General features: G+C 37.6%; 1 protein-coding gene across 2 annotated transcripts in view; it reads left to right on the top strand.

Moving 5' to 3' along the window:
• spon1 (spondin 1) overlaps positions 1-15,461 on the top strand; it is a 70,826-nt gene extending 55,365 nt beyond the window's left edge. Inside the window, exons 8-16 of one of the 2 annotated variants that reach the window (XM_023953515.1) lie at positions 4,534-4,741; positions 5,609-5,749; positions 6,919-6,994; positions 7,133-7,315; positions 11,189-11,359; positions 11,498-11,665; positions 11,834-11,998; positions 14,137-14,403; positions 14,577-15,461. In XM_023953515.1, coding sequence (XP_023809283.1) covers positions 4,534-4,741; positions 5,609-5,749; positions 6,919-6,994; positions 7,133-7,315; positions 11,189-11,359; positions 11,498-11,665; positions 11,834-11,998; positions 14,137-14,403; positions 14,577-14,740 — 1,543 coding nt within the window. In that variant the 3' untranslated portion in view covers positions 14,741-15,461. The remainder of the gene's footprint in view (positions 1-4,533; positions 4,742-5,608; positions 5,750-6,918; positions 6,995-7,132; positions 7,316-11,188; positions 11,360-11,497; positions 11,666-11,833; positions 11,999-14,136; positions 14,404-14,576) is intronic. The other variant, XM_023953516.1, reaches the window with a different exon arrangement.
• Positions 15,462-15,680: the final 219 nt, after the last annotated feature.

The following is a 15,680-nucleotide window of genomic DNA, read 5'->3' as shown; positions in this document are numbered from 1 at the left end:
TCATCTATACTCCCTGGCCTTTGAGGTAGTGCATGATTTTGAATGGGGTGGCATAGTTGACTGACCCAAACATAAGCAGAGACGTGTCAAATGAAACAAAGATAAAGAAATTGCATCCTGTGAAGGAGAGTGTCTGTCATTAGAGCGAGTAATGCTAGAAACAAAAATCTGATTGAATGAGGACTGAACTTCAGTGGAATGGTACTCAAAGGTGTTAGTGCCACCCTGGATAACGAACAGTAATTTGCAGTGATAATCAAGGAGGAGCAAGTCAGGTGCAGCTGTGGATCATCGGGAAAAGAGTGTGATTAAAATGTGTGATAAATGGTAGTAATGGGTTGAAAGAGCGAAAAACTGCACCCAGCATCCTTCATTGATGGCTTTGATGTTGTTTAAAGCTGTTCTGATCCAAACTGAAGCACTTCTATTCCCACTCTAGGAAACTTAGTTCCTGTTTTGATGTAAACTTCAGCTGTTTCATAGTGTGCATGGTGCATCAACGGAATTAATGCTGTTAAATGTTAAATTTTTACACATAACTAAAACACAACAGTGACGACATTCATAATAAAACACAAATAAAACTGTACAAGGGGTTTGAGAGCCCAACAATGTTCCTGGTAGGCATCGAGCAATCATCAATAGAGGGAAATATCTTGCAGGTGATAATAAATGATGCATTTCAGATGTATGAGTTAGCAACAAAAACTTTGATGCAAGTAAAGTAAGTGGAAGAACAAAACCAAGAAATCCACAACTATCAAACATCCTGTGTGGACCTCAGCTGTTAAAGTCATATTAGTCCTCCCACTGCTCATTCATTTTGCAGATATTATAATCAAGCACTTGAATATATGGCTGCTGATATCTTCCATCTCTATCAGTCCGCACAAATGGCTTACTCTTTGATATTAACAGGCAGTAATAGAGGTGAGTCAGGGGTAAACGTTATGATCTGCACTCTAATGGCTTCTAGATCACCCAGCTGCCTGAGCCAGTTTGTTGATCCTGTCCTTCAGGAAATATTCTATGTTGATGCAGCTAACTTCAGCAGATTGTAAGTTTAATGACTGGTTTAAATTCATTTTTTTGTATTCCTTTCTGACTATTCATGTAACTGTAACCTTTTAGATTTTGGTTTTCAGCAAACCTTTCTTCATTAATGTAGCATTTTTTGCTAGTGAATTTCTTTGTATTTATTTACTTTTTAGACATACAATTGTTGTTTGACAAATTCACAGACTCCCTTGTTCACATTTTGAAACTAGTTCCTTCCAGCTTTCTTTTTTTGGACACTCTGCTGCAATAATCAGAGGGATGTTTGGAGTTATGTTCTATTAGCAGTTAAAAAACAAAGAAGTTAGCTGTCAACATTGTGAAATAAGGGGCCTCTGAAAAATAGGATGGATTTGTTGAAGCTTTAAAATAATGTTTTTTTGTGTGTATTGCCTGGTGAAGTATTGTGGCAAACGTCTTTTATGTCTGGGTTAATTTCTTTTTCTCTCACTTCTGTTGCTACCATTGACTGCATAAAATAACTGGACTGAGTGACCCCTCCCAGCTCGATTTACAAAAGGAAAGTGCCCACTGGCAGGAAAAATCAAAACACAAAGAAAAGCAGTTCCACTTAAATAACACAATTAGGAATCCAGAAAAACAAGATCAAGACAAAGGAATGCTTGTCAGATTCTCCTGATCCCGGTTTCAAGTGGTCGGAGTGTGAACTTCAAACAAACTCACACCTGGTAGACGAGAGTGGTTGTCATATACTGTAGATACTGATTGAGACTGACTTGGACCAATCGCTGTTTACTGACCATTTTGCGGTTCTAACATGGCAATGTCTGTATGGCGAAAGAATAGTGACTGAATTGACTTCATTTTGCTGGAGGTGGAAGGAATTCATTTTCTTTGGGAGACAGCTATTTCTTCTTTAACAGTCCTGGTATATCGCCTGTCCATCCGGGGAGAGGATCCCTCCTTCATGTAGACGTTCCTGAGGTGTTTTTTTTTTTGTTTCCTGGAATCTGTTTTTTAGAAGTTTTGTCTTACTGAGAAAGAGGGTCTAAAGGCCCCGTTTAGCTTAGTCTGTTTAGTTTAGTCTAGCACCCAGCTAATGTATTTTATAACTGATTTTATGTTTTGTACAATTATTGCAGCCTGCTGAGACAACTGCGATGTAATATTGGGCTATAAAATTGAATTTAAGTCACACTCACTCTGTTCAGTTCTTATTTAAAGTTAGTGGCTGTCACCTTTCTTAGCCTTTGTAATATTTTTTTTAAACAAAAGTAAAGAAAACAGTTTTTACATTTAATTCAAACATATACAGTACACATACAGTCTGCTTTTCTCTTTTCTTTCCTGTCGATTACACTTCACCTTGTGGAACTCAAAACCTCAGTGTTCACAACAGTTCACCGACAGTGTTCACGGAGCAGAAGCCTAGGAGTCAAGTCAAAACTCTCCAAAACTGTATGCTAGGGCACAATTGAGTTGAAGTCTAGTTTATTAATTCAGCAGAGAAAAGTTTTATGTGGTTCATTGTCTCCTGCAAGATGAAGCTCCCCACTCCTAATTAATTTTGTATTGGTTGTAATTAGTTTAGCTGTCAATCACTGGTCAGGACAGATGGTCTGATACCTATGTGTATCCAAAAGGGTGTCATTATTTTCTCTGAAATAGAAATAAAATGATGTTTTCTCACAGTTTGAGTATATGATAATGTATTGTAGGTGAAGAATGCCAGTCATCACTTGTCAGACATGGAGTCCTATTCTGAAGTCAGGTATAGCCTCAATTTCATCAGGGTATTGTTTGCTCTGATTTAGCTTTGTTTGAATTATTTATTTGATCTAAATCTACATTTTAGATTATTTTTTTGTTGTAGCAGCTTGTTAAAAAATATATTAAAGCCCTATTGGTAACCAATAATTGTAATTTCCAGCTTTTTTTTTTTGGGTGGTTTGGATAGTGCAGTGTTAAGTGATTCCCGTTGGTCATTGTAGCACATTTCATTTCTCTGTTATATCCAGCTACATGTGGATGCAGCTGACTGAGCTTTAAAAAGACTGAATAATACCCAGAACAGAAGGAGGAATCTAGACAAGTTTAAGCGGAAATGTCAAGGATGGAAGGCAGGAGCAAATTGGAGAGCAGGCAGGAGAACATTTCCCACATGTCGCGCTTTGATCTTCATGGGAGATATGTGACCACTGGAGAGCTAATGAGGACACAGTGGGAATAGCAGTTGTGCAGTATTATGTGTGTAACCGACACATGGATTTTTGACACTACAGTTAGAGAGATTACAGATAAAAGAGTGAAGGGGAGGCGGTGCCCTACTTCTTTAAAATCACACATAAACTTTGACATGGCAACAAGAACTTCTACACAAAGCAATTAAAACGGCTGACTGTTCTAATTGTCAAAGCAGGAGAGCTGACGTGTGTTTACCTTCGTCTACATGTGGCTTTGTTCAATCTACTAGGATCTGTAATTATTTTTATGCATCAATAAACAATTTTACAGTTCATTTACTGTCCAAACTGTTAATTTCGATTCTGTTGCATTGGAGAGCCCAAGTGCTGCGGTCAGCATGAGGCATGAAGAAAAACCAGCAAAAAAAAAAGAACTACCGGTAACTAAAGCATGGAAAATAATACAAGATGGTAATGCAGAAACTCAGAAAATGCTAACTAAAACTGGTGGTGGTGGTGAGGTGGGGGGTGGGGGCACTTAAAAGTCATCTGGAACAACGTAACTGAAGCTGAAACCTTCTGTGAATATGACAGGAAAGGGGTCAGAGCAGGGAGTAAGCCATCAAACAGGATAAATCAAGACTCATCAAGGTAACACATAATTGACATTAAAACCCAAACTTTTTGCTTCACTGAAAACTCAGAAATATTGAAGTCAGACTGGGCGACAGTGGCTCAGGTGGTTGAGCGGGTCATCCAATGATCGAAGGGTTGGCGGTTCGATCCCCGCTCCCACCAGCCAAAAATGTCGTTGTGTCCTTGGGCAAAACACTTCACCCTCCTTGCCTCCAGTGTGGCTCCACTGGTGTGTGAATGTGCATGAATGATCCTGGTGATGGTCAAAGGGGCCGTAGGCGCGAACTGGCAGCCACGCCTCTGTCAGTCTGCCCCAGGGCAGCTGTGGCTACAACCATAGCTTACCATCACCAAGTATGAATGAGGAGTGAATGAATAATGGACACAATGTAAGCACTTTGGGTGTCTTGAAAAGCGCAGATAAATCCAATCCATTATTATTCTTAATAAACATGTGAGGTCATGCAAACCTAAAGTATTTTGAGTTCTCTCTGGGAATAAAGGTGTCTAGACTTGTAGTACTTTCATTTTAACATAAAAAAATTAAACTTTGATTTTGAATTTCTTTTTTAATCTATAAAAGTGGATCTAATATCATCCATCCATCCATCCATCTGAATGCAACCATTTGACATATACAAGCTTTATCCTTGAGCCTCTATCTGTCAATCTGTTCCTCTGGCTCATTCTCTCTCAGGCGTGCAGCTCCTTCAGCTGAGTTCTCAGTAGATCGGATCCGTCATCTAATGTCCTTCCTGACCATGATGGGACCCAGTCCAGACTGGAATGTAGGTTTGTCTGCGGAGAACTTGTGTACCAAAGAGTGTGGTTGGGTCCAGAAAGTGGTCCAGGACCTTATCCCGTGGGATGCGGGCACCGATAGTGGAGTGTCTTATGAGGTTAGTGTGAGTATTCATATATACATCTATTTAAAATAGTAAAAATCAGAAATGTATTAAGTTCAATAGAATTAAATTACTGTTGCATTTATCAAGAAATATGCTTTATTTAGTACATTTAAGTTTTAACAAAGTTTAATTTTATCCTATTAAGGCGTATTTAACAGTAGTTAATTCTGCTTCACTAGGGACCATGTGACTACATGTTTAGAGAATTAGCTCAAATATTATGTCGGGTCTTTGGCGGTTAAGATGTTTAAATTTTGATCTAAGACCTCTGACTGATCTTTTAGCTGGAAAACCTAGTGAAGAGACTTAGGCTCAGGTCTTAACATTTTCAAAAAAAAAGTGACTAAATGTTTAAAAAAAAAAAAAAAAGACAAAAAAGTTTGGAGGACTTTGGCTCTGTGAAAGTAAAGAGTAATGGCCATTACTTTGCACCATTAGTTTAACTGTAACATTTAATCAGTGGCCACTCTGCTTGCTCTTTTGTCTCTTAACACAGACACAAAGCTTGCTTAATTTTTTTATTTTTTTCTGAATGTCCTCAGTTGGGGGGGGGTAGAGAATGGGCTGGTCTTTTGCCTCCAGACTCCTTCTGGCATTGCTTCTATTAGCCCCATGCTGGCAGACCTTTACAATAGAGTAATAAGAGCATCTTCTCTGTAAAGAACAATGCTTTTTCACAGCTGTTCCTTGACTTTGAACTTTTGTTGACTTTGCTTTCTGTTATGCCTTGTGCTTTTTTTTTTTTTTTTACTGTGAAGCTCTCTGTGTTCTAAAAATTGATTGTTTGTGTGTTTTTTAAAATCTGAAGTTTCAAGTGTTTTAGTCAATTTACTTACTTTTCCATTTTCAATTTGGTACCTTTAGTCTTCCAACAAGCCAACTGTACCCCAGGAAAAGATTCGCCCCTTGACCAGTCTGGATCATCCACAAAGCCCTTTTTATGATCCTGAGGGGGGGGCCATCACTCCTGTCGCCAGGGTGGTAGTGGAGCGCATTGCGAGAAAGGTCTTTTTATTTTCTAAATGTTGAAACAGCACATTTGATCAAATTAATACTAGTTTCAAGTTACAATTCAAATGAATTATTACAAGTATGCTTCTAGCATACATTTTGTGATGTTTTTACATTATTACTAAAAATAATAAAAACAAGCTAAAAATATAAATGAAAGCATTGCCAAAAAGATGCAAAAAAGGTTTATGTGCTTGGGAGAGTTTGCTTTAAAATATTGCAATATTTTTCAGGATGGTATTTATTTTTAGATCTTCAGTAGTGTTCTTCTTTGCATATTTCTTTTTTTTAAATATACTTTCCTATCATAAAAATTGTTATTTTTTTACCAGTATCTATTTTTTTTGTATAAAATTATCTGGTAAAAATTTCCAGTCTGCAACATAACCATTTCCCTGTCATTAACATCCATGGAGAATTCAGGTAGTTCTTTTAGGCATCACAGTTTTAGCTTTTCAAAGCTGTCAAATCCCTGCCAGACTTAAGAGTATTATTAAAACCATTTTAAAAAACGATGCATAGTTCGATGCACTTTTCAAATCAAAACATTGTGCAAACAGCATGACTTTAAGTTTGGTGCAGTTGCAGATGGAGAAGCTGAATGATTCTTTTCTGATCTAGGTCTGTGATAAAGCAGCTTTCAGCAAATCTGAAGACCTCAGTGAATGCTGTGTTCTTAGGATAAGCAGACCCCCCCCAGAAAAAAGAAGAAAAAAAAAAGAAAAAGAAAATGAGTGCTGTGATGTTTTGGGGCATTTTCATTTGATGTTCAGCTGATAATACTCACAGTCACAGTGACAGATCAAACTTTTTTCTGTTTTTTGGTATTGCTTTGTAATTTTGTGATGCAGCTCTTTATAGGGAGCCATCAAAAAATGATCTCTATGAATACAGAATAACTGTGATGCTTCATGGCATCAATTCCCTTGTACTTCAATAAGATGCAAGCCTAAAAGTCTGGCAGTAAAGCAGAAAATGATAAAAGGTGAGCGGTCCTTCAGTGGCATCTAGAGGCAGCAGTGAGAACGTGAGCCTTTGATTGAGGTGAACACATTTTTATACAACATTCCCAACACAATGTCAATATAACTTTATTTTATTTGCCTTTTGCGAGCCACCGTTATTGCATTACCTTTCAATATCTTTGTGTTTGCCCTCTTAAGGGAGAGCAGTGTAACATAGTTCCAGACAATGTGGATGACATTGTTGCAGATATTGCCCAGGAGGAAAAAGAGGAAGGTATTCATCAGTTGCCATTTTATCCCTTTCTTTGTTTTGTTACACACAATTATACGAACAACACAATTCTACCTTAAAAAGGAAATACAACAGTATTGGTCTGTAATGAGATGTCCTTTCTCTTTTTTAACCCTGCAGATGACACTCCAGAAACATGCATTTACTCTAACTGGTCTCCATGGTCTGCCTGCAGCTCAGCCACTTGTGAAAAGGGCAAGCGGATGAGGCAGAGGATGCTGAAGGCCCAGTTGGACCTCAGTGTTCCCTGCCCACACACTCAGGATTTTGAGCCCTGTATGGGGCCTGGATGCAGTGATGAGGGTGGGTATGCCACTAATGAGTAAGTGTTACTGAAAACCATAAAAAAAAGGGGCTTACAATTTTGGAAACCAATAATCTCATATATAAGATATATAAGCGCTTTCTTGCATTTTTCATTGATGGGCCATTCATAAGTTTTACTATATGATAAAAAGCTGCTAATATTATCATTCTTCTTTGGACATGAGTAGGCATGGAAAACAGACATTATTTTGCCTGTTCATTACACCTGCAATTAAGTGTAAAGTCATAAACTCTGATTTTAGTTCTCTTTAGCAAATTTGGAATAAAATTCATTTAAACAGTTTGGATTGTATCAATACTGATTAAATCTAACATATTGTTTAAAGATTGGTGTAAACCATTTTGGAAAAAACAGTGTAAGAGTCAAATTATTTTTAATTTGGAAACAAATGGCATGAATACGATTAACTTAAACAGTGTAACATAAAGTGAGTGGTGCTAAAGCTTAAAAGCCCCCCACCAACCCAAAAAATAGAAATAAGATTAAAATAATAAAATCCTGTTCAAGAGTTCTTGAAAACCAATTCTTGAAGCGTGCTCTGTTTTCTCCTGGACTTTGATATTTATGTGTTAAGATGGAGATTCACACAAAAAGATATTCTAGTGTAAACACGGCAGTTAAAGGGGGCTGCTGTGAACAATGAGAAAATTCTGGTTGAGTTCTAGCTGTTACAAACGATCACACACAGTGTCACTGCTATCTGTTCACAACTTTTCAGGAACTCGCAGTGAAAGGACCATTGGAGATCACTATTTGAGACAGTTGCTATGAGCCAACACTACATAGCTGATACACGCTATGTACAGGTGTTTATACTCCTGACAACACCTAAGAAATGCTATTCTAAAAGTTCATCACAAAACTACCTCCCACAACCTTTTGAAAACTACAGAAAGAATGACCTCAAATTAAATAAAATGTCTTCCTATGCCAAAAAAAAGCAAAGTTTACTTAATTTGTGCAGTAACAATAAGTCATGGCACTACCAAAAATGAAGGCATTCAAAGCTCATATTCTCTGTGTTAAGCTGCTTAAACCTAGCACACGCTAACAAAATTGAAAACAGTCTTTCCTCACATGCCCCCCCCTGGCCCTGCGGCACTGAACCTTTTTACTGTTGTCTGTCACCTTCCTCTTTGTGGGAGAGGCAGTTTTTTCTTAGGCAGACACAACGTCTTTACTAGCAGAAAGAAACACTGAGTTTCTTGCCTGCCAACAGTCCTGCCTTGTATGTTTTTGTAAGTTGTGACGGCGCTTTAAACAATGGTTAGCATTGAATCCCTGCTGGGTTGTGCTCGAAGTTCAGCAGAGCAGCAAATTAAAGAGCAAAATATAAAGCATTGTATGTACTTTGGTCTCAAATTTAAATTGAATATGTGCATTTGATAATGAAAAAAATGCATGCATAAACGTCCCAAAGACATAACGGAGAAGTATGTCAAATGTCAGGACGATGCTGCACGTTGAAAAGAAAAAATGAGATTTACACTACTTTTGTTGATGTATTTTCCCTCATTATTGCTCTATTTCAATGTAGCTTCTATTTGATGTGAGTGAGGCTACACACAGCATCCAAGCTTTTAAATGTTTTTTTTTTCCCCATGTAATTTTTTTAGCTTTACTTTTCACCACTAACTGAATATATTAAAGGAATCTGAAATTATTTATATGCATAGCTGCAGGTTATTAAGTGTTAATTGATTTTAAGCTTAATTATACATTACATTAAAGGGATTTTTTCACATAAATCGTATTGTTTCCTCAACAGCATAAAAGTTGAAAACTTTAAACAATGCAATACAAAATAAGAAGAAATGTAGTTACAGATCTGTGATGTCAGCCATTAAATGATGTGCAGAAAAGCGATCTGGTAAAGTAAAGCAGCATGTTACTTTTAGGATGCTTTTTCCCTCCAGGGACTTAATACAATGCAAAGTTAGTTATAAAGAAGTTTGTAACTTCAAAGGGTAATTTAAGTAATATTTTATTTCCATAATACAAGTTGTAATAAAATAAACAGCTGGAATAAAACAGATATTTATCGTACTTAATTTACTCTTAATACTTTCTTTCTCTTTGCTAGTATGTTACTTTTTTCACAGAGACAGATAGTTGGTGGGTGTACTGTGCAAAACATTGTGTGGATGGCTGTGAGAAAATGTGCTTCAGTGAACTAGTTTTTTAACAGAGAACTAATAGCAAATGTTTATGCCCGATATATGAGAGAACAGCTGTCAGTTTTAACATATTTGGAAAGTGTTAGTTTGCCATCTGTTGTGTGCGCTCTAACTCTAGTTTTATCTGCTTCAATCGGCCAATGATCATTTAGAAAGAATAATCACTTTGTGCACAGTGAAACAGTGTTCTGCTTTAGCAAACAAATTTTTCTTGATTGTGCACTAATCATTAATTGGTGTATATTGTGCTATTTTCTCTTAAATCCAAGACATTTTCTTTAGAGAGTGGATATATTGTTTTCTTTTCCTTGTGTGTGGTCCTAAGATTAGACAAAAATTCACGATGATGGGAGGATACATCTTTGGCCTCTGCCACATTCTTGTAGAATTTATGGCTGTTTGACCCAATGTGTGGTCTAACAAATAGTCTTGCCACTCACAGAAATGAAGGCATCTAAAGTCCTACTGAAAAAAATGGAGGGCTCAAATTCAGTGTGTGAAACTGCTTAAACCAAGCACACAACGCACAATTAAACAAAAATAACCCCAACCAAGATTGTTCTCGTAACATGTTGAATGTGCTATCCAATTTTTTTTGCCCAAATGTAAGTAAATACAAGACAGATTTAGAGTTTAAAACAAGGATATCATCATATCATCCCATTCCCACAAACTGAATGGGATGTGGTATAGTCTGGTACGGTTTAGAATGGTCCTGACAATTCAGGTGAGCATATCCACTCAAAGTTGTACGGTCATGGCCTATGTGGGGTGAAGCTGACAACAACAACAATAGATATCATCCAGCAGCTCTTTTTTTTGCTTGGCTTTTGGTACTTTGTATATACAGAGCATTTAATGTTGTTTGAGAGAAGATTGCTGGCGGCGAAGAGGAATACAGCCTCTTTCTTGGCACTTTCTTTTGTAGTAATGACCTTCCTCCAATCAACGGTTTTCAAGAGCAGCTCTGCCCTAACTGGTCTGTTCCATTTTTCTATGGACCTACAACCAACGGGGACCCAAAAATGGTATGGTTCAGTCCAGCTTAATAGGTCAATTTTATAATGGCAAACCTCAAAATGGACCGTACCCGACTGGACCGTACCGGACCTTAACATACAGTGGAAACGAGGCTTAATTGTACTAATCCTCTGCAGTTCCACAGATTCCACAACCAGGTTATATTTAATTAGTAACACAGTCAAAATATAACTTCTCATTGATCCACGCTGTTAATGTTTTAGGGATTTTGTTGTTATTGTTTTTTTCAGCACACTCTGCCAACTTTTGTTGCAAAAATTTGGAGAGATAATTGTTAAACTCCGTCACACATCTTATTAAGCAAGTTTGACATAGGCAAAGCTGTGACAACCAGCCCTGTTAACTACACAGATATCCTCACTACTCACATTTTCTTCCCCGAGGCCGAACCTCTCGTGGTCCAAGTTTCCGGTATATCAGAGGCACTGATTGTCCACCAGTAAACAGTGCCTCTGACATGCCGGGCACCCTTGTTCGGTGAACAATCAGTACTGGGCAATTTGTTGACATGCCTGGCATGTCAGAAACAATTAACGTCTCCCAGAAATTATCCCAAAAAACAAACAAACAGGCGTGGGGTGGGGCTAACAAGCATTTTTCCATAGTAGCAGCTTTCCTTTTTCTCTTTAGATGGCTCCACCTGTATGATGTCAGAGTGGATCACCTGGTCTCCATGCAGTATGTCCTGTGGGGCAGGTATACGTTCCCGGGAACGTTATGTCAAACAGTTCCCTGATGATGGCTCTATCTGTACGTTGCCCACTGAGGAGACTGAGAACTGCGTGGTCAACGAGGAATGCTGTCAGTTTCTCTTGTCTTCTCTGTCCCATTCATTTAACTTGAATCAGCATATAATTTTTGAAAACAAATGTTGGGTTTTAGTAGATACTGAATAGAAAATTATAATGTATTAATTCTTTTTTCTACTCTTGGCCTCAGCCCCAAGCAGTTGCTTGGTTACAGAGTGGGGAGAATGGGATGCCTGCAGTGCCACCTGTGGTCTTGGCATGAAGCGGCGAGAGCGCATGGTGAAGATGCCTCCTGCAGATGGCTCTATTTGTGGGGCAGAGGTTCTGGAAGTGGAGAAGTGCATGATGCCAGAATGTCGTAAGCAGCAACAATTTTCTGTTCCAAATTTCTAAATATGCCTTCTTTTCAGTTAAGATTAGCATCAATTTTGATCTAACCTATTTTTTTTCATTCTGTATAGAATGTCTAAACCCTACGGACAGTAAATAACACTCGTTTTAAGGCTCTCTTTATGTCTTGTTACAGATACAATCCCGTGTCTGCTAACTCCATGGTCTGAATGGAGTGATTGCAGCGTAACGTGTGGTAAAGGCTCAAGGACAAGACATCGTGTGCTCAAATCACCTTTGGAGCTGGGAGAGTGTACAGAAGACTTAGAACAAGTAGAAAAGTGCATGCTACCAGAGTGTCGTAAGTTACAAACATCCTAATTCAGACACCCACACACTGCGCATGGGCACTTTTTTTTTAGCAATAACAACAACATATTTTAACCTGAATCTGTGATTCAGAGACACAACCTCAGAGTAATAAGGTTGCAAATCCTCTTTTATATTTTTTTGGATCACATGCTTTGAATCCAAAGCCATTTTCAAATAAACACTGCTGTCCTAGAATGTAATTCTCCAGATATATGCAATATGCAAACTTAGCAGCTAATCTTTCCAAAGCATTTTCTAGGATTACGTGGGTTTAGTATGTAGGCTGGTAAAGAAGACAGCCTTTCCTACTGATATGTACAATGTTTTCTGCACAGTCCATGTTGCAGAGAATATGAACTTAATGCTACATCTGGGTTTGTGAAGACAGATTGTTATACATGCATTGTGGCTTCTGACTGATGCCTTTACAAAATAAATCTCAGGCCTTAGTCTGGCCATTACAATGTTCTGAACTCAATCGAATAGAATGCATGTTGGTTCAAAAAGAGATTCCAAGAAGAAGACCACAATTCTTGTATGATATTTATAAAGGCTTGTGGAAGTATTCCCAGCAAATTTAGCAAAAATATCAAGCACAAGGAAACTAATTTAGCCTGTTGTAATAAAGTGAAGCTTATCTGAACTTCTACAATGGAGAAATAACACAATTACTAAATAGAATGATGTCAGTAAATGCAATCATTTGTCCAGTTAGCATTGTCTTAAAGTTGATGACATCACATTTTACCAGTCATTTAGATGACTTCCTCAGTCTGAAGATAAATTCAGAAGAATGGCTTAACACAGGCGGAGCAACACTTCAGGACATGAATCACAGGTTCAAAGTGAAGCTTTAAAAAAAGTTTGAAAGACTTCATATTAAAATGAAATTTCTTCTTTTTGGTGGACTAAGACTTATCTCGTCCCTATTTACAATGCTGTCTTGTCAAAACCCCACAGCAAATTAGGATCACATCACAAAGTCTATGCAAAAACCCAAATACTACCTTTAAATGATCCACCCTAATGATCCATTAACTAAATAAACCATCTAGAGCTATTAAACTTCCCTGCTTACTAACTTTATTTCAGACTGAAGATGTTCCTTGGATGAGAAACAGAATCTTTCATCTCTACAGAAAGTTCAGTCAACATGACTGGACTTGCAGATAACTGCAGATAACTGACTTCATCAAACCAAAACACATACACCTATGTTGCTGGTAATATTTTTCAACAGCCACACACACAGCAGCAAAAGCTTTTCTAATCTTTCATTAGTCAAGCCTCAGACCAGTAAAGAGGGCAAAACATTTTTATCTTAGTTCGTTGAAGGCAAATGGAAGATGAGTTAATTTTGAATCACCCAACAATTAATTCGGCAATATCTACGGAATTATTTGGCTCCTATTTAGTTTTCAGTACACCTTATTGTAGTTGACCCCTAAAAAAACCTTAGTTTTTACAAAAAAAAAAGTAATCTGTGGTAAAAAAGCTGTAATAAAAGCTAAGAATTGCAAATATCTTTGGAAGCTTTGGAGTTCTTGAACAAAGAGGACAGCAACTAATTTAATAATTTTCCAGTTCAATATGATTCTATTGCTTCTGTAGGCTTCTTTTTTCTCCAGTTCAGAGGCTACACTAGGCTCCTATTATCATTTTAGGCATAACTCCATCAAATGAAGAGTGATCATTTATTTTCTTGCAATAACCTTTTTCTTACCATTTTTTGTTTTGTTTTGCTTCAGCGAGGAGTAATTTGGACATATTAGTGATTTTACTTAAAGTATCAAGTTCCCTTATTTAAAGTCCCAATTACTTTACTGTAACACAGATTAACACCAGAACTATTTGCATTGGGCCACAATGTCTTTCATTGGAAAGTCTATCTCATTTGGGCAGGTGCGAAATCTCATCTAAACTCTGGTATGGTTCACTACAGAGAAATGCATTCAACAAGTAAAAGAGTAAAGGTTCTGCATCAAAGACTAGCATTGATCTCATCTGATTTTGATATTGCTTTGGTAAACCCTCTACATTGCTGTCGCAAACTTTTACAACTAGTCCTTGTGTGCAATAGCTTATTCAAACTCATATTCTTCCATCCGTCCATTTCTCTGCCTTCAGCTATAGATTGTGCCATGTCAGACTGGACTGAGTGGTCAGAGTGCAATAAATCTTGTGGGAAGGGTCACACAATCAGAACTCGTGTTGTAACAATGGAACCTCAGTTTGGCGGAGATCCATGTCCTGAAACCATCCAGAGGAAGAAATGTAAGGTTAGAAAGTGCAGCCGTGGCCAAGGCAACAGTGACGACAAGAAACGACGCAAGGAACAGCGTGAAAAACGGAGAAGCAAACAGGTCAAAACTGAGGTCACTTCTGAGCATCCAGGTACGTATTATTTGTTATTTGAAATACAATGGAAATCTACAAACCTGTGCACCTTTTTTTTAATTTGTACAGGTGAACTTTAACAAAAGTGCAGAGCCCAACAATTCACTTACTATAAGAAAATCTTAATTGTTCTGACCTCTTTTTTTATATTTCTTGATTCCTATCCAAAGGATGCAAAATGAGGCCATGGTCAAGCTGGACAGAGTGTACCAAGCAATGTGGTGGAGGTATTCAAGAGCGGCTCATGACTGTAAAGCAAAAGTTTAAGACTGCCCAGTTGTCCAGTTGCAAGGAAAGGAAGGAAATCAGGGCTTGCAATGTGCATCCCTGCTAGAAAGAAGTGAAGAAACAGGCTGGAGCTGAGAAAAGGAAGGGCCGAGTGGGATGGCAGTGGCATTTGGAAGACTTTCTCGCAACAATGCACTCCTTTTGGGCTTGAATTTCAAGTTCCTGTACCTCTGTTGATTAAGTCCAGACTTGGTTTGGATGCCCTTGAACAAAAGATGAACTTTTTGACCTGCCTGCAAAAGTCTGGATTTAAAAAAGTAAAAGAATTGTGCTGTGCTTTGAAACCAGCTCTGACACGCACACGACTTTCTGCAGCATAACTGTAATATTGATGTGGTATGATAACTATAATTATGAAACATAAAGTTACGGCTAAGATTAATAGCCATTATCTCTTGTGGTATCCGTCAGTAGTACAGTATAATTCACACTTCAAAGCACAGATACCCAACCATTCCAGTGTTTTATATGCCTTTAATGGTTTAGTCGTTTGTAGAACACAAAATACAAGATTGAATTTTTTTACCCGGCTACATTGGTGTACATGTAGATGCACCATAACTGACATCTATATGTTTGAAACATTGTTAGAAGATGTGTTTACTCTGTGTATTTTGTTTTTATAAAAATGTGTCAAAAGATTTTTACCAAAGTCTTGTGTAGATGTTTTCTAGATGTATGCCCGTCCTTTTCTTTATCCCCTAACATATTAATATCTTGGGATATTTTCAAATTTGCAATTAAATTAAATGTGAAATCTGACCTCATGGATCTGTCCTGTCATTACTTACGTGTTTCATAATTAGAACGAATAAAATATGTATAGTTTAGCTGCCACTAGATGGTGACAACAAGCTTAAAACCTTTTCCTTTCTGGTTATGCTTGGCATAAAACCAGCAGACTTCTAATCTGAGCATTGAAGTTTTACTTATTTCTTAGACATTTCTCCGCCTATTCATGGTCAAGTATATCTCATCTGTGATTG

Source organism: Oryzias latipes, chromosome 3 (assembly GCF_002234675.1).
Source record: "Oryzias latipes chromosome 3, ASM223467v1".
NCBI lineage: Eukaryota > Metazoa > Chordata > Actinopteri > Beloniformes > Adrianichthyidae > Oryzias > Oryzias latipes.
This window is presented reverse-complemented; position numbering and strand designations above follow the sequence as displayed.